Source organism: Panulirus ornatus, chromosome 21 (assembly GCF_036320965.1).
Source record: "Panulirus ornatus isolate Po-2019 chromosome 21, ASM3632096v1, whole genome shotgun sequence".
Lineage (NCBI taxonomy): Eukaryota > Metazoa > Arthropoda > Malacostraca > Decapoda > Palinuridae > Panulirus > Panulirus ornatus.
The window spans coordinates 1,373,528-1,400,836 of record NC_092244.1 but is presented as its reverse complement, the minus strand read 5'-3'; the positions used below and the strand labels follow the sequence as shown (position 1 = coordinate 1,400,836).

The window sequence follows — 27,309 nt, the reverse complement described above, 5'->3', positions numbered from 1 at the left end:
CGAAAGAAGCCTCTTCTCACCCTTGTGCATAGGCAGCCTAGGGTAGCATTTGCCAAAACACACCCTCAGTGAGATAAGACCAAGTGGAAGCCTATGCTATGAAGGGATGAAGCCAAGTATTCTGCGACTGGGAACCGAGTTGGCATGTTTATCGGCGCCCCGGGAGTGACCCTCTCAATCCCAAGTACACTTTCAGTAGTGTTAAACATCCTAATTCTCTCATGGTATGGGGTTGTTCATGGATCTGTTGACCTTTTCATACTGCCCAGACATCAAATCATGAATCAGCACAACTACCTCCAGCTACTGATAGACTATTTACCAGACTGTTTTCAGAAGTGCCATGCGGACATGTTCATGCAGGATGGTGATCCTTGCCATGTGGCAAAATCTGTGAAGAGTGGCTTATTGACTATGGAATTGACTTCATCAATGACTGGCCTGGAAACAGCCCAGATAATAATCCAATAGAGAACTTATAGAGCATCATTAAGCACCGACTTTCGGGGAAGGATACTAGCAGTGTCCTTAAGCTTGAGGCAACCATTCGTGAAGAGCAGCACAATTTGGACCCACAGCTTCTCAAGAGCTTGGAAGAATTGGTGCAATCATGCCTTCAAGAATGTATAAAGAGGAAAAGGAAGCATATTATCTATTAAAACTGTATAAAGATAAAACTAGTGAATAGTTTATTTTTATCCACTGGCTCCCCCACGCATAATGCAATGTCAAGGCATGTATGTATATGTCTGTGTATGTGTATATGTATGTATATGTTGATATGTATATGTATGTGTATGTATGTGCACATGTTGATATGTATATGTATGTGTATGTAGGTGTACATGTTGATATGTATATGTATGTGGAAGCGGAAGTGAATCATAGGGTGGGGGAGGGGGCAAAAGTTCTGGGAGCATGGAAAAAGGTGTGGAAGTCGAGAACGTTATCTTGGAAAGCAAAAATGGGTATGTTTGAAGGAATAGGGGTTCCAACAATGTTATATGGTTGCGAGGCATGGGCTATAGATAGAGTTGTGCGGAGGAGGGTGGATGTGCTAGAAATGAGATGTTTGAGGACAATATGTGGTGTGAGGTGGTTTGACTGAGTAAGTAATGAAAGGGTAAGAGAGGTGTGTGGTAATAAAAAGTGTGGTTGAGAGAGCAGAAGAGAATGTTTTGAAGTGGTTTGGTCACATGGAGAGAATGAGAGAGGAAAGATTGACAAAGAGGATATATGTGTCAGAGGTGGAGGGAACGAGGAGAAGTGGGAGCATGGAGGTGGAAAGATGGAGTGAAAAAGATTTTGAGTGATCGGAGCCTAAACATGCAAGAGGGTGAAAGGCATGCAAGGAATAGAGTGAATTGGAACGATGTGGTATACCGGGGTCGATGTGCTGTCAATGGATTGAACCAGGGTATGTGGAGCGTCTGGGGTAAACAATGGAAAGTTTTGTGGGGCCTGGATGTGGAATGGGAGCTGTGGTTTTGGTGCATTATACATGACAGCTAGAGACTATGTGTGAACAAATGTGGCCTTTGTTGTCTTTTCCTAGCGCTACCTCGTGCACATGCAGGGGGAAGAGGTTTTCATTTTCATGTGTGGCGGGATGGCGACAGGAATGAATGAGGGCAGACAGTATGAATTATGTACATGTGTATATATGTATATATCTGTGTGTATATATATGTATACATTGAGATTTATACATATGTTTATGTGCTGTGTGTGGATGTGTATGTATATACATGTGTATGTGGGTGGGTTGGGCCATTCTTTCGTCTGTTTTCTTGTGCTACCTCGCTGACACAGGAGACAGCAACAGAGTATAATACATAAATAAATATAATGTATATGTAAGTGTATGTGTGTTTATGTATATATATGTGTAAGTGAGTGGAAGGGTTGTTCTTCGTCTGTTTCTGGGTGCCACCTCACTGACGCAGGAAACAGCGTTCAAGTATGAAAAATGAAAAAATCAAATATATATACAATTACCCTAGGACTTCTTTCTAAAGGTTCTATAAGTCCAAGACCATGATACTTTCAGTAACAGGGAAATGAAGACTCCTTTCGATAGAAAAGTTCTTTAATGAGACTGTACTTCCAATGACATAGTCTCATCAAAGTTGACTTTTCACTTGCATTGTAACCTCGAGCATGTATATGTGTTTGTGTTACTGGACTGTGCCTACTCAAGATTAGACAGTGAATGAAAAATCACCTTTAGTGAGGCTGTCATAGGAAGTACAGTCTTACTCTAAAGGTGTCTACATTTCCTAGAGCTAAAGGAGTAATCGTACATAAATAGAAATATATTCAGTCTATTCTTCTTTCATACTTGTTCACACACTCTCCCTAACTCGGACACCAAGTTCTGCAGTTCCTCTCTCAAATCTGCCATCAGTGCAGTGTTATCAGCATATAAATGCAGTCTCACTCAAATCTGCCACCACTGTTGTCATTTATTTGTAACACCTTACATTAAGTATGTTTATCAACCGTATAGTATGCTTCTCCAGATCCATAATTGCAGCACACAAATGCTTGTGCTTCCCCAAGTATTTCTCACTTTCTTTAAAGCAAACACCTCTGAGGTGTTACTGGACTCCACTTACTTGTGGTTATGCCACTAGTAAAAAGTCACCTTCAACTTGGTTGTATCAATGGGGTATAACCTTGTTGAAGAACTTCTCTCCAAAGGAATCCATCCTTTCCTACTGACTAACACAGCCTTGGGAATAAGCAATCAAAGAAGAAGAGGTCCTAGGGATATCATATAAAGATAAAATATACATAAGAGCTAAATGGTATTGGGAATGTGAGTAACTGCACTCTCTGGTGAAAACTATACACATATATACCCATTTCAAAAATAGGCAATAGTTAAGTGAATACATTACTAATTCTGCCCTGATAAAAAAAAGATAATTATGTTTTTACCTGCATCATCCCTCTTGATGTTGGTGACGTCTTTGCCAAGGAGCTGTGCTGCCTCCAGATGACGTTCAGGACACATTGGGGATGTGAATGTGAACACGGCTGGAGCAGTCATCACCACTGATAAACCGTGAGGAATAATTGCGTGATCACACCTAAAAGCACACGAATACACCTCCAATAAATATACTGTCCAGTTACTGTTATGCAACAGGATAACTTATATTTGTGTCATCATTAAACATGTGTGTACATGCATAAACATAAACCAACACTTCATGAAATATCCTGTGTTATACCTTGGATTCATGTCTATAACTCGTTACTACCTCACACCACATGCTCTCCTCAAACATTTCATTTCCTACACATCCACTCTCCTCCAAACATCATCTATAGCCTATGCCTTGCATCCATACATCAGTGGAACTACTATACCTTCAAACATACCCAATTTTGATCTCCCAGATAATGGCCTCCCTCCTTCCATATATTCCACAATGCCCCCATAACCTATAACTCATATCTGCTTACGTGATTCCATTTCCTAAAATATCCATTCCTGGGTATCTAAAAACTTCACTTCCTTCAAATTACTTTCATTCAAACTTGCACCCAAACTAACGAGTCCCTCCGCCCTGCTAAACCTAATAACTTTGCTTTTATTTACCTTTACCTTCAACTTCGTCCTTTTATGTACTCTCCCAAACTTATTCACCAACTTCTGCAGTTTCGCACTAAAATCTGCCAGCAACAACTAACACATTCCAGGACCCCCCCTCACCCACTGCAGACTGCACCCACTACAGACTGCATACTCGCCCATCTCTCCAAAACCCTTGCATTTACCTTACTCACCACCCCATCCATGAACAGATTAAACAGCAATGGGGACATCACACACCCCTGTTGCAGACCAACCTTCACCTGGAACCACCCACCTTCCTCTCTTTCTATTTAAATACATGCCTTACACTCATAATAAAAACTTTTCATTACTTCTAATAGCTTTCCTTCCACAACATACATACATGAGACCTTCCATAAGGTATCTCTATCAACCCTATCATATGTTTTCTCCAGATCCATAAATGCCACATACAAATCCTTCTGTTTCTCTCAGTATATCTCTCGCACATTCTTTAATGCAAACACCTGATCCACACATCCTCTACCACTCAAGAAACCAAAGTATTCCTCTCCAATATGATGCTTTGTACATGCCTTTACCCTCTCAATCACCAATCTGCCATATGGTGCTTTGTACATGCCTTTACCCTCTCAATCACCAATTTCCCATACAACTTACCAGGTAAACTCAACAAACATATCTCTGCTGTTTGAACTCTCATCTTTGTCTCCCTTGCCTTCATACAAAGGCAAAGCACAAGTATTCCACCAACATCCACACACACACACATATACATACATATACATTGCAACGTATACATACATATACATGTACAGACATATACATATATACACATGTATATATCCATACTTGCTGCCTTCATCCATTCCCATCACTACCCCACAACACACGAAATAGCATTTCCTCCACCCCTCCAGCAAGGCAGCACCAGGAACAGACAAAAAAAGGCCACATTTGTTCACACTCAGTCTCTAGCTGTCATGTGTAGTGCACCGAAACCATAGCTCCCTTTCCACATCTAGGCCCCACAGACCTTTCCATGGTTTACCCCAGACACTTCACATGCCCTGGTTCAATCCATTGACAGCACATCCATCCCGGTACACCACATCATTCCAATTCACTCTATTCCTTGCACGCCTTTCACCCTCCTGTATGTTCAGGCCCCAATCACTCAAAATCTTTTTCTCTCCATCCTTCCACCTCCTATTTGGTCTCCCACTTCTCCTTTTTCCCTCCACCTCTGACACATATATCCTCTTTGTCAATCTTTCCTGTCTCATATACATATATACACATGTACATATTTATACTTGCTTGCCTTCATCCATTTCTGGTGGTACCCCGCCCCACAGGAAACAGCATTCCTATCCCCCTGCTTCAGCGCGGCAGCACCACGGAAAACAGACAGAAAGGCCACATTCTTTCACATTCAGTCTCAAGCTGTCATGTGTAATGCACTGAAACCACAGCTCCCTATCCAAATCCAGGCCCTACACACCTTTCCATGGTTTACCCCAGACGTTTCACATACCCTGGTTCAGTCCACTGACAGCATTTCAACCCCAGTATACCACATCGTTCCAATTCACTTTATTCCTTGCACGCCTCTCACCCTCCTGTATGTTCAAGCCCCAATCACTCAAAATCCTTTTCACTCCATCCTTTCACCTTCAATTTGGTCTCCCACTTCTCCTTGTTCCCTCTACCTCTACCTCTACCTCTCATTACCACTCAAGTGTAATAATAATAATGATAAAATAATATTTTCATTTATTCATTTTATTATACTTTGTCACTGTCTCCCGTGTTAGCGAGGTAGTGCAAGGAAACAGATGAAAGAATGGCCCAACCCACCCACATACACATGTATATACATACATGTCCACACACGCACATATACATACCTATACATCTCATTGTATACATATATATACACACAGACATACACATATATACACATGTACATAATTCATACTGTCTGTCCTTATTCATTCCCATCGCCACCCTGCCACACATGAAATGACAGCCCCCTTCCCCCCATGTGCATGAGGTAGCACTAGGAAAAGACAACAAAAGGCCACATTCGTTCACACTCAGTCTCTACCTGTTGTGTATAATGCACCGAAACCACAACTCCCTTTCCACATCCAGGCCCCACAGAACTTTCCATGGTTTACCCCAGACGCTTCACATGCCCTGGTTCAATCCATTGACAGCACGTCAACCCTGGTATACCATATAGTTCCAATTCACTCTATTCCTTGCACACCTTAAACCCTCCTGCATGTTCAGGTCCCAATCACTCAAAATCTTTTTCACTCCATCTTTCCACCTCCAATTTGGTCTCCCACTTCTCCTTTTTCCCTCCACCTCTGACACATATATCCTCTTTGTCAATCTTTCCTGTCTCATATACATATATACACATGTACATATTTATACTTGCTTGCCTTCATCCATTTCTGGTGGTACCCCGCCCCACAGGAAACAGCATTCCTATCCCCCTGCTTCAGCGCGGCAGCACCAGGAAAACAGACAGAAAGGCCACATTCTTTCACATTCAGTCTCAAGCTGTCATGTGTAATGCACTGAAACCACAGCTCCCTATCCAAATCCAGGCCCTACACACCTTTCCATGGTTTACCCCAGACGTTTCACATACCCTGGTTCAGTCCACTGACAGCATTTCAACCCCAGTATACCACATCGTTCCAATTCACTTTATTCCTTGCACGCCTCTCACCCTCCTGTATGTTCAAGCCCCAATCACTCAAAATCCTTTTCACTCCATCCTTTCACCTTCAATTTGGTCTCCCACTTCTCCTTGTTCCCTCTACCTCTACCTCTCATTACCACTCAAGTGTAATAATAATAATAATGATAACAATAATATTTTCATCTATTCATTTTATTATACTTTGTCACTGTCTCCCGTGTTAGCAAGGTAGTGCAAGGAAACAGATGAAAGAATGGCCCAACCCACCCACATACACATGTATATACATACATGTCCACACACGCACATATACATACCTATACATCTCATTGTATACATATATATACACACAGACATATACATATATACACATGTACATAATTCATACTGTCTGTCCTTATTCATTCCCATCGCCACCCTGCCACACATGAAATGACAGCCCCCTTCCCCCCATGTGCGTGAGGTAGCACTACGAAAAGACAACAAAAGGCCACATTCGTTCACACTCAGTCTCTACCTGTTGTGTATAATGCACCGAAACCACAACTCCCTTTCCACATCCAGGCCCCACAGAACTTTCCATGGTTTACCCCAGACGCTTCACATGCCCTGGTTCAATCCATTGACAGCACGTCAACCCTGGTATACCATATAGTTCCAATTCACTCTATTCCTTGCACGCCTTAAACCCTCCTGCATGTTCAGGTCCCGATCACTCAAAATCTTTTTCACTCCATCTTTCCACCTCCAATTTGGTCTCCCACTTCTCCACGTTCCCTCAACCTCTGACACATATATCCTCTTTGTCAATCATTCCTCACTCATTCTCTCCATGTGGCCATACCATTTCAAAACACCCTCTTCTGCTCTCTCAACCACACTCTTTTTATCACCACACATCTCCCTTACCCTTTCATTACTTACTCGATCAAACCACCTCACACCACATATCATCCTCAAACATCTCATTTCCAACACATCCACCCTCCTCCGCACAACTCTATCTATAGCCCACGCCTCGCAACCATATAACATTGTCGGAACCACTACTCCTTCAAACATACTCATTTTTGCTTTCCAAGATATCATTCTCGCCTTACACACATTTTTCAATGCTCCCAGAACTTTCGCCCCCCTCCCCCACCCTATGACTCACTTCTGCTTCCTCGGTTCCATACGCTGCCAAATCCACTCCCAGATATCTAAAACACTTCACTTCCTCCAGTTTTTCTCCATTCAAACGTACCTCCCAACTGACTTGTCCCTCAACCTTACTGTACCTAATAACCTTGCTCTTATTCACATTTACTCTCAGCTTTCTTCTTTCACACACTTCACCAAACTCAGTCACCAGTTTCTGCAGTTTCTCACCAAAACTCTTGTATTCACCTCCTTAACAACCCCATCCATAAACAAATTAAACAACCATGGAGACATCATGGACCCCCGCCGCAAACCGACATTCAATGAGAACCAATCACTTTCCTCACTTCCAACTTGTACACATGCCTCACATCCTCGATAAAAACTTTTCACTGCTTCTAACAACTTGCCTCCCACATCACATATTCTTAATACTTTCCACAGAGCATCTTTATCAACTCTATCATATGCCTTCTCCAGATCTATGAATGCTACATACAAATCAATTTGCTTTTCTAAGTATTTCTCACATACGTTCTTCAAAGCAAACACCTGATCCACACATCCTCTACCACTTCTGAAACCACACTGCTCTTCCCCAATCTGATGCTCTGTACATGCCTTCACTCTCTCAATCAATACCCTCCCATATAATTTCCCGGGGATTTTTTTTTTTTTTTTTTGTCGGTCTCCTGCATTTGCGAGGTAGCGCAAGGAAACAGATGAAAGAAATGTCCCAACCCACCCCCATACACATGTATATACATACACGTCCACACACGCAAATATACATACCTATTATCTCAATGTACACATATATATATACACACACAGACATATACATATATACCCATGCACACAATTCACACTGTCTGCCTTTATTCATTTCCATCGCCACCACGCCACACATGGAATACCATCCCCCTCCCCCTCATGTGTGGGCAGCATTCTTTCTCCACAATCCCTGAAAATCATATAATGATATACTTACTCATAATTCTCTGGATGGAAATGCTTAACATTGCCAGAAATAGGATACGACATCCCATGGCACAGATGAACTCCAGCATTGCCAAAGCCAACTCCAGCAAATGTACTTGCTAGATGCATCTTAGACCGAGCTTCCACATCATCTTGGTTGTAAACAGACCTGCACATTAAGAATATTGTATTTAGATGTAGAAGCACAAAGCAATGAAACACAGGTGTAAATGATTTGTTTCTATGGATTAAACATGAACAGAGGAACAGTAAATTAGGCTGCAAACAGCACCAGTCTCAGGTAGTGCTGTTGTCCTATAGTCTTTTCTTTTCAAGGGATGCCTAAAATCAACTTAAGCCCTCTGGGTCTAGACTGGTGATCTTGTTTTCTGTCTCAACAAAAGTAAAGAGCTTGGCTACACATATTTCCTTTCATTCATCAATCACCAATCTTTTTATAAATTTTTTACAGTTTTTCTTGTTCTTAACACTTCATGTCTAATGTTTATGTTTTTCTTCATCTTTCTTTTGTCCTTTCTGACATTCATGTCTTATTATCACGGAGCACTTCTGTTTGGAAGTGAACTATCATCAATCAATACATATATCTACTATCATTACCCCATTCCCAACTTAATATTTTCTTATCTTTATTCACACACCTCTTCAATATGTGCTCAGTATTCTACAGTGAAAAATTTACTTCCATACTCATTAAAGTCCTTTGTATATTTTCACCTTACATACTAAGTTGATTCATCAAGTGAGACCTGTATTATCACTCATAACCCCTCCAAACTAGAAAATACTTTCATTAAAAATCAAATAATATGCAAAAGATGAGAACAAATAGCTTTGGTTCAGCAGGGTTAAGGGACAAGTTAGTTGAGAGTAAGTTTGAATGGAGAAAAAATAGAGGAAGTTAAGTGTCTTAGATATATGGGAGTGAACTTGGCAGTGAATGGAACCATGGAAATGGCAGAGATTCACAGGGAGGGGGAGGAGGCAAAGGTTCAGGGAGCAACAAAGAATGTATGGAAAGAAAGAATGTTATCTTAGTGAGCAAAAATGGGTATGTCTGAAGAAATGAATGTGCTGGAAATGAAATGTTTGAGGACAATATATAGTATGAGGTGGGATGATCGCGTTAATAAGGAAAGGGTAAGAGAGATCTGTAGAAATAAAAAGAGTGTGGTTGAGAAAGCAGAGGTGAGTGCATTGAAATGGTTTTGGACATATGGAGAAAATGAGTGAGAAAATGGAGAGAACATGGAGAACTAGGAGACCAAACTGGAGATGGAGGGATAAAGTGAAAAGATTTTGAGCAATCAGGGCCTGGACATGCAGGAGGGTGAAAGGCATGCACAGAAGGGAGCAAATTGGAACAAGGTGGTATGTTGGGTTCAATATGCCATCAAAGAACTGAACCAGTGCATGTGAAACATCCAGGATAAACCATGGAAAGGTCTGTGGGACCTGGATGTGGATAGGAGCTGTGGTTTTGGTGCATTACATATGACAGCTCATGTATAAATGTAAGCGGATGTGGCCTCTCTTTGTCTGTTTCCTGGTGCTAATTCGCTGACGCATGGGGCAATGTTCGGGTGTGGAGGGAAAAGATGAGAATGCACGTTATCTTTTTTTTCTTTTCTTTCATGTACTTGTGCTGTTTCCTGTAGGGTGGGGTGGTGTTGGGAATGGATGAAATTGTGCAAGTATGACTATGTACATATGTGATACATCTGGGGTAAACCATGGAAAGGTCTGTGGGGTCTGAATGTGGATAGGGTGCTGGGTTTTGGTGCATTACACATGACAACTAGAGACTGAGTGTGAATGAATGTGGTCTCTGTCTGTTTTCCTAGCGCTACCTTGCTGAAGCAAGGGGTAGTGATGCTATTTCCTGTGGGGTGGGGTAACGCCAGGAATGGATGAAGGCAAGCAAGTATGAATAAGCACATGGGTATATATGTATATATCTAGGCATATGTATGCAAATGTTGATATGTATACATATATATATGTGAATGTATGGACATTTATGTATATATGTATATTTTTTTTTTTTTTTTTTTTTTTTTTTATACTTTGTCGCTGTCTCCCGCGTATTGCGAGGTAGCGCAAGGAAACAGACGAAAGAAATGGCCCAACCCCCCCCATACACATGTACATACACACGTCCACACACACAAATATACATACCTACACAGCTTTCCATGGTTTACCCCGGACGCTTCACATGCCTTGATTCAATCCACTGACAGCACGTCAACCCCTGTATACCACATCGCTCCAATTCACTCTATTCCTTGCCCTCCTTTCACCCTCCTGCATGTTCAGGCCCCGATCACACAAAATCTTTTTCACTCCATCTTTCCACCTCCAATTTGGTCTCCCTCTTCTCCTCGTTCCCTCCACCTCCGACACATATATCCTCTTGGTCAATCTTTCCTCACTCATTCTCTCCATGTGCCCAAACCATTTTAAAACACTCTCTTCTGCTCTCTCAACCACGCTCTTTTTATTTCCACACATCTCTCTTACCCTTACGTTACTTACTCGATCAAACCACCTCACACCACACATTGTCCTCAAACATCTCATTTCCAGCACATCCATCCTCCTGCGCACAACTCTATCCATAGCCCACGCCTCGCAACCATACAACATTGTTGGAACTACTATTCCTTCAAACATACCCATTTTTGCTTTCCGGGATAATGTTCTCGACTTCCACACATTTTTCAAGGCTCCCAAAATTTTCGCCCCCTCCCCCACCCTATGATCCACTTCCGCTTCCATGGTTCCATCCGCTGACAGATCCACTCCCAGATATCTAAAACACTTCACTTCCTCCAGTTTTTCACCATTCAAACTCACCTCCCAATTGACTTGACCCTCAGCCCTACTGTACCTAATAACCTTGCTCTTATTCACATTTACTCTTAACTTTCTTCTTCCACACACTTTACCAAACTCCGTCACCAGCTTCTGCAGTTTCTCACATGAATCCGCCACCAGCGCTGTATCATCAGCGAACAACAACTGACTCACTTCCCAAGCTCTCTCATCCCCAACAGACTTCATACTTGCCCCTCTTTCCAAGACTCTTGCATTTACCTCCCTAACAACCCCATCCATAAACAAATTAAACAACCATGGAGACATCACACACCCCTGCCGCAAACCTACATTCACTGAGAACCAATCACTTTCCTCTCTTCCTACACGTACACATGCCTTACATCCTCGATAAAAACTTTTCACTGCTTCTAACAACTTGCCTCCCACACCATATATTCTTAATACCTTCCACAGAGCATCTCTATCAACTCTATCATATGCCTTCTCCAGATCCATAAATGCTACATACAAATCCATTTGCTTTTCTAAGTATTTCTCACATACATTCTTCAAAGCAAACACCTGATCCACACATCCTCTACCACTTCTGAAACCACACTGCTCTTCCCCAATCTGATGCTCTGTACATGCCTTCACCCTCTCAATCACTACCCTCCCATCTAATTTACCAGGAATCCTCAACACACTTATACCTCTGTATATATATATATATATATATATATATATATATATATATATATATATATATATATATATATATATATATATATGTGTGTGTGTGTATATGGGTAAAAAGGCCATTCTTTGTCTATTTGCAAGAGCTACCTCACTGACACAGGAAACAGCAATTAAGCATAATAATAAAATAATAATAAAATACATATAATTTCTTATCATTATACTTAATCGCTGCTTCCCTTGTCAGCGAAGTAGCGCCAGGAAACAGACGAAGAATGGCTCATCTACTTATATACACATATATATACATAGACGCCCACATATGCACATATATACATCAACATATGCATACATACGCACAGACATATTCATATATACACATATACATATTCATACTTGCGTGTCTTTATCCAACCCTGTCACTACCCTGCCCCACAGGAAACTGCATTGCTACCCCCTGCTTCAGCGAGATAGCACCAGGAAAACAGAAAAAAGGCCACATTCGTTCACAGTCAGTCTCTAGCTGTCATATGTAATGCACCAAAATCACAGCTCCCTATCCACATCCAGGTCCAACAAAGCTTTCCATGGTTTCCCCAGATGCTTCACATGCCCTGGTTCAGTCCATTGATGGCAAGTTGATCCTGGTATACCACATTGTTCCAATTCACTCTATTCCCTGCACACCTCTCATCCTCCTGTATGTTCAGACCCCGATTGCTCAAAATCTTTTTCACTCCATCCTTCCACCTCCAACTTGGTCTCCCACTTCTCCTTGTTCCCTCCACCTCACTCATTCTCTCCATACGTCCAAACCATTTCAACACACCCTCTTCTGCTCTCTCAACCACTCTCTTTTTATTTCCACACATCTCTCTTACCTTTTCATTACTTACTTGATCAAACCACCTCACAACACATACTGTCCTTAAACATTTTATTTCCAACACATCCACCGTCCTTCATACTAGGCTATCTATAGCCCATGCCTCATAACCATATAACACTGTTGGAACTACTATTCCTTCAAACATACCCATTTGTGCTCTCCAAGATAATGTTCTCTCCTCCAACACATTCTTCATCGCTCCCAGACCCCCCCACCACCACCACCACCACCACCACCACCACCCACCCACCCACACACACCCTGTGACAAACTTCCGCTTCCATGGTTCCATCTGCTGCTTAGTCCACTTGCAGATATCTAAAACACTTCACTGCCTCCAAATTTTTTCTCCATTCAGACTTACATCCCAATTAACTTGTCTCTCAACCCTACTGAACCTAATAACCTTGCTCTTATTCATATTTACTCTCAACTTTCTCCTTTCACACACTTTTCCAAACTCAGTCACCAACTTCTGTAGCTTCTCACATAAATCAGCCACTAGAGCTGTATCATCAGCAAACAACTGACACTTCCCAGGCCCTCTCATCCCTAACAGACTGCATACTTACCCCTCTCTCCAAAACTTTTGTATTTATCTCCCTAAATGTATTCTTTTTTTCATATATATATTCATCATTTCTTGCATTAGCAAGGTAACATTCAGAACATAGAACCATGCCTAAGAAGGAATATCCTCACTTGGCCCCTTTCTCTGTTCACTCCTTTGGAAAACTAAAAACTGGAGGGGAGGATTTCCAGATCCCCGCTCCCTCCCCTTTTAGTCACCTTTTATGACACACTGGAATAGGTGGGCAGTATTCTTTCTCCCCTATGTACATGTATGTGTGTATATGTATATATATGTGTATATAAAACTGAAAGCTGATGGAGAGAGATAGGTGATTATTGGTGCACATGCACCTGGGCATGAGAAGAAAGATCATGAGAGGCAAGTGTTTTGGGAGCAGCTAAATGAGTGTGTTAGTGGTTTTGATGCACAAGACCAGGTTATAGTGATGGGTGATTTGAATGCAAAGGTGAGTAATGTTACCATGGCTGTGTAATTTGTTTATGGATGGGGTGGTGAGTGAGGTAAATGTAAGATTCTTGGAGAGTGGGGTAAGTATGCAGTCTGTTGTGGATGAGAGAGCTTGGGAAGTGAGTCAGTTGTTGTTCGTGATGATACAGCGCTGGTGGCTGATTCATGTGAGAAACTGCAGAAGCTGGTGACTGAGTTTAGAAGAGTGTGTGGAAAGAGGAAGTTGAGCATAAATGTGAATGGAAACATGGGCAATAGGTTTAGCATGGCGGAGGAACACGTTACTTTGGGGTGTGTTTAAATGGAGAAAAATTGGATGAAATCAAGTGTTTTGGATATCTTGAGTGACAAGAGGGAAATTGGAACCATGAACATGAAAGTTACATGAGAAAGACAGACAACAGGAGGCTTGATTGACCCATGACTGAGTTGTCTGAATAAAAGAAAAAATAAGATATGACAAAAAAGAAAAAAAAAAATATATAATTCCGCTCAGTAGCTTTTTAAGCTATCATCAACTCCCCGCTGCTGCACATTCGCCTTCTATTGTCCATGTTACCGCTGTCATTTATATGTTTATTTCTGGCATTTTTTCTCAGAGTATACCTGACTTTATAAAATATTTGTTTAGACAACTTTTGAAGATATTTATAGTTTCAGCATTCACTACATCTTGACGGTAACTTATTCCAGTGTTCAACACACCTATAAGGTGGGTGAGGGGCAGAGGTTCTGGGAGCAATGAAGAACAAGAGGTGTTATCTGGAAGGCTAAATTGGGGAGTTTGAAAGTATAATGGTTCCAACAATGTCACATGTGCAAAGGAGGGTGGATGTATTGGAAATGAAATGTCAGGACAATAAGCGGACAACTGATGGTTTGATGAAGTAAGTAATCAAACGGTAAGAGAGAAGTGTGTTAATAAAAAGAGTGTGACTGAAAGAGATAGAAAGGGCGTGCTGAAAAGACTTAAACATAGGAGAATATGGAGAAAATGAGTAAGGACAGGTTGAAAAGAGAATATATGTGTCATAGGTGGAGGGTACAAGAAGGGTAACCAAATTGAAGATGGATGGATGGAGTGGAAAAGATTTTAAGAGCTTGAGTCCTGAGCAAGCAAGAGGGTGAAAAGTGTGCACGGGATAGAATGAACTGGAATGATGTGGTATTCAGGGTCAACATGATGTCCATGGACTGAACTTGGGCATGTGAAGCAGTCCAGGGAACCATGGAAAGGTCTGTGGGGTCTGAATGTGGATAGGGTGCTGGGTTTTGGTGCATTACACATGACAGCTAGAGACTGTGTGAACAAATGTGGCCTTTGTTGTCTTTTCCTAGCGCTACCTTGCGCATGCGTGGGGGGAGAGGGGTGCCATTTCAGTTGTGGCAGGATGGTGGCAGGAATGGATGAAGGCAGCATGTATGAATATGTACATGTGTATATGTGTATATTTTTTTTTTTTTTTGTCGGTCTCCCGCATTTGCGAGGTAGCGCAAGGAAACAGATGAAAGAAATGTCCCAACCCACCCCCATACACATGTACATACACACGTCCACACACACAAATATACATACCTATACATCTCATTGTATACATATATATATGTGAATGTATGGACATTTATGTATATATGTATATTTTTTTTTTTTTTTGTCGGTCTCCCGCATTTGCGAGGTAGCGCAAGGAAACAGATGAAAGAAATGTCCCAACCCACCCCCATACACATGTACATACACACGTCCACACACACAAATATACATACCTATACATCTCATTGTATACATATATATATGTGAATGTATGGACATTTATGTATATATGTATATTTTTTTTTTTTTTTTTTTTGTCGGTCTCCCGCATTTGCGAGGTAGCGCAAGGAAACAGACGAAAGAAATGGCCCAACCCCCCCCATACACATGTACATACACACGTCCACACACACAAATATACATACCTATACATCTCATTGTATACATATATATATGTGAATGTATGGACATTTATGTATATATGTATATTTTTTTTTTTTTTGTCGGTCTCCCGCATTTGCGAGGTAGCGCAAGGAAACAGACGAAAGAAATGGCCCAACCCCCCCCATACACATGTACATACACACGTCCACACACACAAATATACATACCTATACATCTCATTGTATACATATATATATGTGAATGTATGGACATTTATGTATATATGTATATTTTTTTTTTTTTTTGTCGGTCTCCCGCATTTGCGAGGTAGCGCAAGGAAACAGATGAAAGAAATGTCCCAACCCACCCCCATACACATGTACATACACACGTCCACACACACAAATATACATACCTATACATCTCATTGTATACATATATATATGTGAATGTATGGACATTTATGTATATATGTATATTTTTTTTTTTTTTTGTCGGTCTCCCGCATTTGCGAGGTAGCGCAAGGAAACAGATGAAAGAAATGTCCCAACCCACCCCCATACACATGTACATACACACGTCCACACACACAAATATACATACCTATACATCTCATTGTATACATATATATATGTGAATGTATGGACATTTATGTATATATGTATATTTTTTTTTTTTTTTTTTGTCGGTCTCCCGCATTTGCGAGGTAGCGCAAGGAAACAGATGAAAGAAATGTCCCAACCCACCCCCATACACATGTACATACACACGTCCACACACACAAATATACATACCTACACAGCTTTCCATGGTTTACCCCAGACGCTTCACATGCCCTGGTTCAGTCCATTGATGGCAAGTTGATCCTGGTATACCACATTGTTCCAATTCACTCTATTCCTTGCCCTCCTTTCACCCTCCTGCATGTTCAGGTCCCGATCACTCAAAATCTTTTTCACTCCATCCTTCCACCTCCAACTTGGTCTCCCACTTCATGTTCCCTCAACCTCTGACACGTATATCATGTTTGTCAATAATTCCTCACTCATTGTCTCTCCATGTGGCCATACCATTTCAAAACACCCTCTTCTGCTCTCTCAACCACTCTCTTTTTATTTCCACACATCTCTCTTACCTTTTCATTACTTACTTGATCAAACCACCTCACAACACATACTGTCCTTAAACATTTTATTTCCACACATCTCTCTTACCTTTTCATTACTTACTTGATCAAACCACCTCACAACACATACTGTCCTTAAACATTTTATTTCCACACATCTCTCTTACCATTTCACTACGTACTTGATGAAACCGGCTCACACCACAAACTGTCCTTAAACATTTTATTTCCAGCATATTTGCCCTCCTCCGCACAACTCTATCTATAGCCAATCCTCGTAACCATATAACACTGTTGGAACTACTATTCCTTCAAACATACCCATTTTTGCTTTCCGGGATAATGTTCTCGACTTCCACACATTTTTCAAGGCTCCCAAAATTTTCGCCCCCCTCCCCCACCCTATGATCCACTTCCGCTTCCATGGTTCCATCTGCTGCTTAGTCCACTTGCAGATATCTAAAACACTTCACTGCCTCCAAATTTTTTCTCCATTCAGACTTACATCCCAATTAACTTGTCTCTCAACCCTACTGAACCTAATAACCTTGCTCTTATTCATATTTACTCTCAACTTTCTCCTTTCACACACTTTTCCAAACTCAGTCACCAACTTCTGTAGCTTCTCACATAAATCAGCCACTAGAGCTGTATCATCAGCAAACAACTGACACTTCCCAGGCCCCTCTCCATCCCTAACAGACTGCATACTTACCCCTCTCTCCAAAACTTTTGTATTTATCTCCCTAAATGTATTCTTTTTTCATATATATATTCATCATTTCTTGCATTAGCAAGGTAACATTCAGAACATAGAACCATGCCTAAGAAGGAATATCCTCCACTTGGCCCCTTTCTCTGTTCACTCCTTTGGAAAACTAAAAAAACTGTAGGGGAAATTTCCAGATCCCCGCTCCCTGTCCCCTTTTAGTCACCTTTTATGACACACTGGAATAGGTGGGCAGTATTCTTTCTCCCCTATGTACATGTATGTGTGTATATGTATATATATGTGTATATAAAACTGAAAGCTGATGGAGAGAGATAGGTGATTATTGGTGCACATGCACCTGGGCATGAGAAGAAAGATCATGAGAGGCAAGTGTTTTGGGAGCAGCTAAATGAGTGTGTTAGTGGTTTTGATGCACAAGACCAGGTTATAGTGATGGGTGATTTGAATGCAAAGGTGAGTAATGTTACCATGGCTGTGTAATTTGTTTATGGATGGGGTGGTGAGTGAAGGAAATGTATATTTCTAAGTCCATAATGTAACATTATCTAATCAATATGTTGGGAGAACTATATAAAGACAAAAAAATTAATATTTTGCATTACCAGACTTTTTCTTATAATAATTGCCATTCCCATCACGGTGAGATACTACCAAGAGCACCTGAACAGTCACTAGATATCATGTATAATCTACCAAATCCAAAGCCCAACATCCATGGTCAAGTCCTACAGACAATTCTGTGGTTTACTCTAACCACTTCATATGCCCTATTTCAGTTCTTTGACAGACATTGTCCCCTGTGTACTTTATCACTCCAATTTTTTAGTGTACCTTGTAAGTTGTGTGAGAGAGTAGTGATTAAGAGAGTGAAGGCATGTACAGAGTAACAGACTGGGGAGGAACAGTGTGGTTTCAGAAGTGGTAAAGGATGAGTAGATCAGGTGTTTGCTTTAATGCATGTGTGAGAAATCCTCTGAGAAACAGAATCTGTGGCATTCATGAGTCTGGAGAAAGCATATAATAGGGTTGATACAAGATGCCTTGTGGAGAGGTATAAGAATATGTGGTGTGGGAGGAAAGCTATCAAAAGGAGTTAGAAATTTTTACCAAAGGTGTATGAGGAGGAAGAAATGACAGTGAATGGTTCCAAGTGAAGGTTGGCCTGCAGAAAGGGTGAGTAATGTTACCATGGCTGTGTAATTTGTTTATGGATGGGGTGGTGAGTGAGGTAAATGTAAGATTCTTGGAGAGTGGGGTAAGTATGCAGTCTGTAGGGGATGAGGCAGCCTGGGAAATGAGTTAGTTGTTGTTTGCTAATAACACAGAACTAGTGGCAGATTCAAGTAAGAAACTGCAGAAGCTGGTGACTGAGTTTAGAAGAGTGTGTGGAAAGAGGAAGTTGAGCATAAATGTGAATGGAAACATGGGCAATAGGTTTAGCATGGCGGAGGAACACGTTACTTGGGGTGTGTTTAAATGGAGAAAAATTGGATGAAATCAAGTGTTTGGATATCTTGGAGTGGACAAGAGGGAAATTGGAACCATGAACATGAAAGTTTACATGAGAAAGACAGACAACAGGAGGCTTGATTGACCCATGACTGAGTTGTCTGAATAAAAGAAAAAATAAGATATGACAAAAAAAGAAAAAAAAAATATATAATTCCGCTCAGTAGCTTTTTAAGCTATCATCAACTCCCCGCTGCTGCACATTCGCCTTCTAGTGTCCATGTTACCGCTGTCATTTATATGTTTATTTCTGGCATTTTTCTCAGAGTATACCTGACTTTATAAAATATTTGTTTAGACAACTTTTGAAGATATTTATAGTTTCAGCATTCACTACATCTGACGGTAACTTATTCCAGTGTTCAACACACCTATAAGGTGGGTGAGGGGGCAGAGGTTCTGGGAGCAATGAAGAACAAGAGGGTGTTATCTGGAAGGCTAAATTGGGGAGTTTGAAAGTATAATGGTTCCAACAATGTCACATGTGCAAAGGAGGGTGGATGTATTGGAAATGAAATGTCAGGACAATAAGCGGACAACTGATGGTTTGATGAAGTAAGTAATCAAACGGTAAGAGAGAAGTGTGTTAATAAAAAGAGTGTGACTGAAAGAGATAGAAAGGGCGTGCTGAAAAGACTTAAACATAGGGAGAATATGGAGAAAATGAGTAAGGACAGGTTGAAAAAGAGAATATATGTGTCATAGGTGGAGGGTACAAGAAGGGGTAACCAAATTGAAGATGGATGGATGGAGTGGAAAAGATTTTAAGAGCTTGAGTCCTGAGCATGCAAGAGGGTGAAAAGTGTGCACGGGATAGAATGAACTGGAATGATGTGGTATTCAGGGGTCAACATGATGTCCATGGACTGAACTTGGGCATGTGAAGCAGTCAGGGGAAACCATGGAAAGGTCTGTAGGTCCTGTTTGTGGTCAGACAGCTGTGGCTTCTGTGCACATGACATAAAGAGAATGAATGCAAATGAACGTGGCCTTTCTTCATCTGTTCCTCACACTACCTCGCTAATGTGGAAAATGGCAATCAAGTATGAAAAAAAAAAAAGTTAAATAACTAATTATGAGAGAACAGCACATACATCATGTTAAACAAATGGGATGCTATTACGACTGGTTTCTGGTTAAGCTAGAGTTGACTGTCCCATTTGTTTTATAAGTTTTAATGACCCACAACAAATATACAATCATAACAATGAAGGAACAATCAGGATGTTGCAGTAAGTTGTAAAACAGGCATTTACAGATGGAGAGGTACTAAAAAAATGGATAATTTCAATTATGAAGGAAGACACTGGGGAATTTGGATTTTTCATGGTGACAGAAAGTCTGAGACAAATTCTCTATACAAGGGACTCAGTAAACATGCTAAGATTGGAGAAACATATACATCACCAAAATTAGGTCTTATCTTCACATATGTTAGCTGGGATATTGAGAATATCACATACTATACACCAACTGAAAAAAGTGATCATGTAATTCCTTAAGTTTGATTGTGGGACATAAAGAAACTTAAAACATCAGGGATGAGACAAGATTTGAAGATGAAATGCAACTGAAGACTAAAAACTCAGCAATTTCCAGGGTAATATAAATCAGAAAATGGAGTTCAGCAACCAGGAACATGGGCACTGCAGTGTTAGGGCCAAGAAATTTACAATGAAGGAGTAGGAAAACAGGTGTCTTTAGGCTCAAATACAAAAGAAAGTTTATGAATGAGTAAGGACTGCTTAAATGAAAAGATTTAAAAAAAGCAGAGAAGCCAATATTCACATAATATATGAAGGTAGGAACAAGTACAACTGGATAAGAAAGGAGGAACAAAGAAACTAGAAAAAAAAATATTGTGGATAAGGCAGGAGAAAATCCAAAACTTTTCTGTAAATTTAAAAGTAAACTGTAAGTTAAAAGATAATTAAAAAATAGGCTATGTGATTCAGAAAGAAGAGTACCAAAGTGTTTTCACAAAGGAAGACACTATAGCCCCAACGTAAAGAAGACAGAATGGAAGGAGGTTTTTAAGAAAGCAGAGGTAAGCAAAAATGTTACCAGAGCAATAAAGGGTCTTCGCCCATACAAGGTTCATAGTCTTGATGGCATTTCACCAAATGTGCTGAATATATGTGCAGATACTCTTGACAAACCACCTGAAATATTTTTCAAGCACTTGAAATATTTTTCAAGATATTGCTGAAAATAAGCAAAGTGCTAAGAGAGATAAAAAGCAACAAATGTCATACCTAAGTATTAAAAAAGGGGACTGAAAAAAGGCACTGAACTATAGACAGATGTCCCTAAAAAGTCTAGTTTGTAAGATACTGAAATAGATAGGGAGAAAGCATAAGGATGACTTCCTAAAGAGAGAAAATTACTTAAGAGACAACACAGCTTCAGGAAAATGAAGTTGTGTGACTTTGCAGCAAATCTTTTACATTTCTACAAGAGAATGAGCCCTATTTTACACAAAAGGGAATGCTGGGTGAATTGTTTATATCTGGACTGAGAGAAAGCATCTGACACAGTCCCATATGGGAGGCTGATTAAGAAGCCGGATCACCAGGCAGGAATATGGAGTAGCCTCCCTTGATGAAAAATCACCTTAGTGGAAGGAAACAGACCACATATCAAAGAAGCCTTCTTGTATGGGTTCTGCTCAGAGACCATAACTCTTTTTGATTTATGTGACTGACTTGCTAAAAATGTATGGAGTCTCATCTGACAATGTTTGCAGATGGCACAAGGGTCGTGTAGAAGTGAAAAGCAAAGAGGATTGCATTAACTTACAAGGGAACCTAAAAAGACACCCAAGCTGGTCTGGTATTGATGGAAAAACATCCCAAGTGAATGTAACAAAGTTAATAAACATTATTTATTTATATATTTATTTTGCTTTGTCGCTGTCTCCCGCCTTTGCGAGGTAGCGCAAGGAAACAGATGAAAGAAATGGCCCAACCCACCCCCATACACATGTATATACATACACGTCCACACACGCAAATACACCCACCTATACATCTCAATGTACACATATATATACACACAGACACACACATATACCCATGCACACAAATCACACTGTCTGCCTTTATTCATTCCCATCACCACCTCGCCACACATGGAATACCATCCCCCTCCCCCCTCATATGTGCGAGGTAGCGCTAGGAAAAAAACAACAAAGGCCCCATTCGTTCACACTCAGTCTCTAGCTGTCATGCAATAATGCCTGAAACCACAGCTCCCTTTCCACATCCAGGCCCCACACTACTTTCCATGGTTTACCCCAGACGCTTCATATGCCCTGATTCAATCCACTGACAGCACATCAACCCCGGTATACCACATCGATCCAATTCACTCTATTCCTTGCCCTCCTTTCACCCTCCTGCATGTTCAGGCCCCAATCACTCAAAATCTTTTTCACTCCATCTTTCCACCTCCAATTTGGTCTCCCACTTCTCCTCGTTCCCTCCACCTCCGACACATATATCCTCTTGGTCAATCTTTCCTCACTCATTCTCTCCATGTGCCCAAACCATTTCAAAACACCCTCTTCTGCTCTCTCAACCATGCTCTCCTTATTTCCACACATCTCTCTTACCCTTACATTACTTACTCGATCAAACCACCTCACACCACACATTGTCCTCAAACATCTCATTTCCAGCACATCCACCCTCCTGCACACAGCTCTATCCACAGCCCACGCCTCGCAACCATACAACATTCTTGGAACCACTATTCCTTCAAACATACCCATTTTTGCTTTCAGAGATAATGTTCTCGATTTCCACACATTCTTCAAGGCTCCCAGGATTTTCGCCCCCTCCCCCACCCAATGATTCACTTCCGCTTCCATGGTACCATCCGCTGCCAGATCCACTCCCAGATACCTAAAACACTTTACTTCCTCCAGTTTTTCTCCATTCAAACTTACCTCCCAATTGACTTGACCCTCAACCCTACTGTACCTAATAACCTTGCTCTTATTCACATTTACTCTTAACTTTCTTCTTTCACACACTTTACCAAACTCAGTCACCAGCTTCTGCAGTTTCTCACATGAATCAGCCACCAGCGCTGTATCATCAGCGAACAATAATTGACTCACTTCCCAAGCTCTCTCATTCACAACAGACTTCATACTTGCCCCTCTTTCCAAAACTCTTGCATTCACCTCCCTAACAACCCCATCCATAAACATATTTAACAACCATGGAGACATCACACACCCCTGCCGCAAACCTACATTCACTGAGAACCAATCACTTTCCTCTCTTCCTACATGTACACATGCTTTACATCCTCGATAAAAACTTTTCACTGCTTCTAACAACTTGCCTCCCACACCATATATTCTTAATACCTTCCACAGAGCATCTCTATCAACTCTATCATATGCCTCTAGGCAGCAGGTTTGGATGGTATTGCAGTGGAATTTATTAAAAAAGGGGGTGACTGTATTGTTGACTGGTTGGCAAGGTTATTTAATGTATGTATGACTCATGGTGAGGTGCATGAGGATTGGCGGAATGCGTGCATAGTGCCATTGTACAAAGGCAAAGGGGATAAGAGTGAGTGCTCAAATCACAGAGGTATAAGTTTGTTGAGTATTCCTGGTAAATTATATGGGAGGGTATTGATTGAGAGGGTGAAGGCATGTACAGAGCATCAGATTGGGGAAGAGCAGTGTGGTTTCAGAAGTGGTAGAGGATGTGTGGATCAGGTGTTTGCTTTGAAGAATGTACGTGAGAAATACTTAGAAAAGCAAATGGATTTGTATGTAGCATTTATGGATCTGGAGATATAAACATATTTAGCAGAAAATTCAAGCTACAAGAATTAGGGTGTGACAGAGACCTGGGAAGTGACATATTCCTAGAGACACATCTTAGGAAATTAATCAAGACAACTGTCTGCTGGCAAATATCAAAATTGCATTTAAGTTCATGAATAAGGAAACATTTAGCAAGCTGTTCACATCCTATATACAGCCAAAATGACAATATCCTTCTCAAGTTTGGTCATCACATCTAAAGATGCACAAAGAGCTTATACAGGTCGAGAGGAGAGCAAAAAACATGGTACCAGAATCAAGGAAGATGATTTCTGAGGAAAGGCTCCCCAAGGAAGGGATAAGTGTGAGGTGTGACCTGATCACAGCATTTAACACCCAGACTTACAATGAAGGCAGTGAACAGTTCTTCAAAAGGTGTAGGGACAGAACAACCACAGGACAAAACATAACATTAAGCAAAACTTTTTAATAATATGTAAATAAGTATTGTAATATAACAGTGGTGGATAAAGGGAATAAACATATGAAGGAACACTTAATTCAGACAACACACAGAAGTTAAGTTGCATGATTGTGGACAAGATTTAGGAGATGGGGCCCCATGAGGTAAAACTCCCTCCCCATTCAGTGCAAATTGGTAATTATATACATGAATTGGTAAAAATAGTTCATCAGCCAAAAACAAAATATTCTGGAGAAAGGTTCTGTAAAATTTAGGGTGAAGGAGTAGGTACATGGGTATCTTTAGCCTTGAGGAGAAGTTAAGAAAAGACATCTATAAAAGATGTCAAAAAGAAAGAAGCTTCAAGATATGCTGTGACAACAATACTGACAGCACTCCAGTCAGCCAGAATTTGGTAGATGTAAGATAGTATGGAATGAGTTTAGCAAGATATGATAGGAGATCAAAGAAATTTTTAATAAATTATTGTGTACAAGGCAGAAGAAAATTTAAAACTTTTTTTGTACATTCACCATGTGTAAATTGTCAGCTAGAGGGCATCTAATCAAACAACAGGATGAAGTGACAGAAACTGTACAGGATAATGTATGGAAATGTGAGGAACTAAATGAAAAGTTCATCTTTTCACAGCGTAAGTTCCAACACCAAATTAATGAAATGGGAAGGAGGTTTAGAAAGCAACAAAATATCAAGAAAAGACATTAACAGAATAGTAACAAGTCTTGACTCATACAAGGCTCATGGTCATGATGAAATTTCACCATATGTGCAACAGGATAAGTGAAGACACACTTGACAAGCCATATGAAATACTGTTGAAGATGCTGCTTGAAAAAGGTAAAGTGCTAAATGAGTGAAACAGGGCAAACCTCATTCCTATCTATCCCTAGTTAGAAACAGATTAAGGCCTTACCTCTTGAAATATTTTGCCAAGATATCTAATGCATGGACAGCCCAAACATCAGATATAGGGTTGGAACCCTGGTAGGCAGGGCGCAAAAGAGGGCTCTCTGGTAAAGGGGACCTCTCATAGTAGGGAATAGCTGTGTATGACTCCAAGGCATGACACAATACATCAAATCTGTCAACAATAATATGAAAATACATGGGATGGAGAGTAACAAGCATTTCACTGTATCTGACAATTAAAGTCAAGCATGATGAGATTCAGCAATGTATGATCCTTCTACTGTTATACCAGTAGTTCTTAGTATTTTGTAATCACAGTATTACACTATGCACAAAGTTAAATGCCTAATACTGGCTAGTTCAAAAGCAACTCCTAATTTTTTATTATACATAAAGCTTTTCATTTTTAGATAATAGACATCAGGACAAATTTCTCAAAATATTTTTCAAAATAAGATGGTACGTACCCACTATATGCTGCAACTCTCTCTGGCATGAGCAGTACATGTAAAGGGTCAATAAGGCCTAGGGATGGACGCAGAGCACGGCTGGCAATTCCTGTCTTAGCCTTTAATGGTTCATAATCAAAGATGGCAACACCTGTTGTCTCACTTCCAGTGCCTGCAGTTGTAGGAACTGTGAGAAAACAAGTGAAATTAGAAATGTACAAGGACTTGGCACAAAAATATTCAGAAGCTCTGATATATGGCTATAAAACAGTTCCAGATGACACAAATATTGATAATTATAAAATATGCAGGAGAGAAGAACAGTACTGTTAGTTAAGCAAGACATGCAAGAAAGCTACACACTAGCCGTAAGTGCTTGTTGTCAAAACCTCACCATAGGTAACTCATAACACATCTTTGTACGGTAAAACTTCCGTTATCTGTAATTCAACTGTAATTCAACATCAAAATGTTCAAAGCAATAAAAGTCTTTCAATTTCAGTTAGCAACCTTCCAATATCCAAAAAAATTTGAAAAATTAAAAAAGTAAAAATATTTTCATTTGTGTGTGCACCACTATCCGGTGTTTTGTGGTGCCAGTGATTGTTCACCATCTCCTATGTATTCTCTGGTGCAAGGTTGTGTGCTGGTCTTGCACATTTGTGTATTTTGTGCACCCTTGTTTACTACTGTGAACAATGTTCCCTTTCAAGCATCATCAGCAATTGCCAGGCAGCTCCTCAAAGCCATCTATGTCTCACATGAGGTGCAAGAGGAAAACCTTGAGCCTCAAAAAGAAGATGGCGTAGTGCAAGATGCTGACCAAGAGAGAGTGCAAGGTGGCACCTATTGAGAACTTCATGACTACTTACATCACCAAACATCAAAAGATTGAGGCATTTAGTAATGCATAATTGCTTATATTTTAGTAATTCTTCTACATAAAATATTTACAAATAAGTAAAATATTTCAAAATGCATATGCAGAAGAATGTGTGCCAAAACTTCTGTTAGGGTTGATGGATGGAGTGAGCATGGGCCCTGAGTGGAGCATGCTACGCTGCCACCAGTGGGTCAGTCTCAGTTACTACCACTGTGTGCAGATCGGTGCTACTAGGGCAACTTGGGTATATCTGCTGGCGTGATTTTCATACAACCCACTGTGTTTGTGTTTGTAAATATGGCATACGAACATCCAGCAACATCTCATGCCTCCACAATCAGCAGTTAAACAGAACATAACCTCTCTGACTTTAGAATAGAAACAAAGCTAGAAATAATATGATGCACTGATGCAGTTATGGGAGCATCAGCCTAGTACAAAATGCACCAAAACTTCAGAAGGTTGGCAGGTGTGTGACTAATTGCAAAAGTAAGTCATTAAACAGGTTCAGGATGTGTACTGAACTAATCAACTAACTATCATGAGTCCAACTTCCCATACTCAAATGGAAATCAAGAATCTTCCTTACCATCTTTAGTTAAA

The 27,309-nt window shown here is 40.5% G+C and overlaps 1 protein-coding gene across 1 annotated transcript in view; it reads right to left on the bottom strand.

The window, feature by feature from the left end:
- The window catches only part of T3dh (Type III alcohol dehydrogenase), a 62,370-nt gene that overhangs the window by 4,995 nt on the left and 30,066 nt on the right, over positions 1–27,309 (bottom strand). Inside the window, exons 5-8 of the mRNA XM_071675436.1 lie at positions 25,842–26,010; positions 25,379–25,546; positions 8,446–8,604; positions 2,944–3,095 (exon numbers count right to left, since the gene is read on the bottom strand). Coding sequence (XP_071531537.1) covers positions 2,944–3,095; positions 8,446–8,604; positions 25,379–25,546; positions 25,842–26,010 — 648 coding nt within the window. The remainder of the gene's footprint in view (positions 1–2,943; positions 3,096–8,445; positions 8,605–25,378; positions 25,547–25,841; positions 26,011–27,309) is intronic.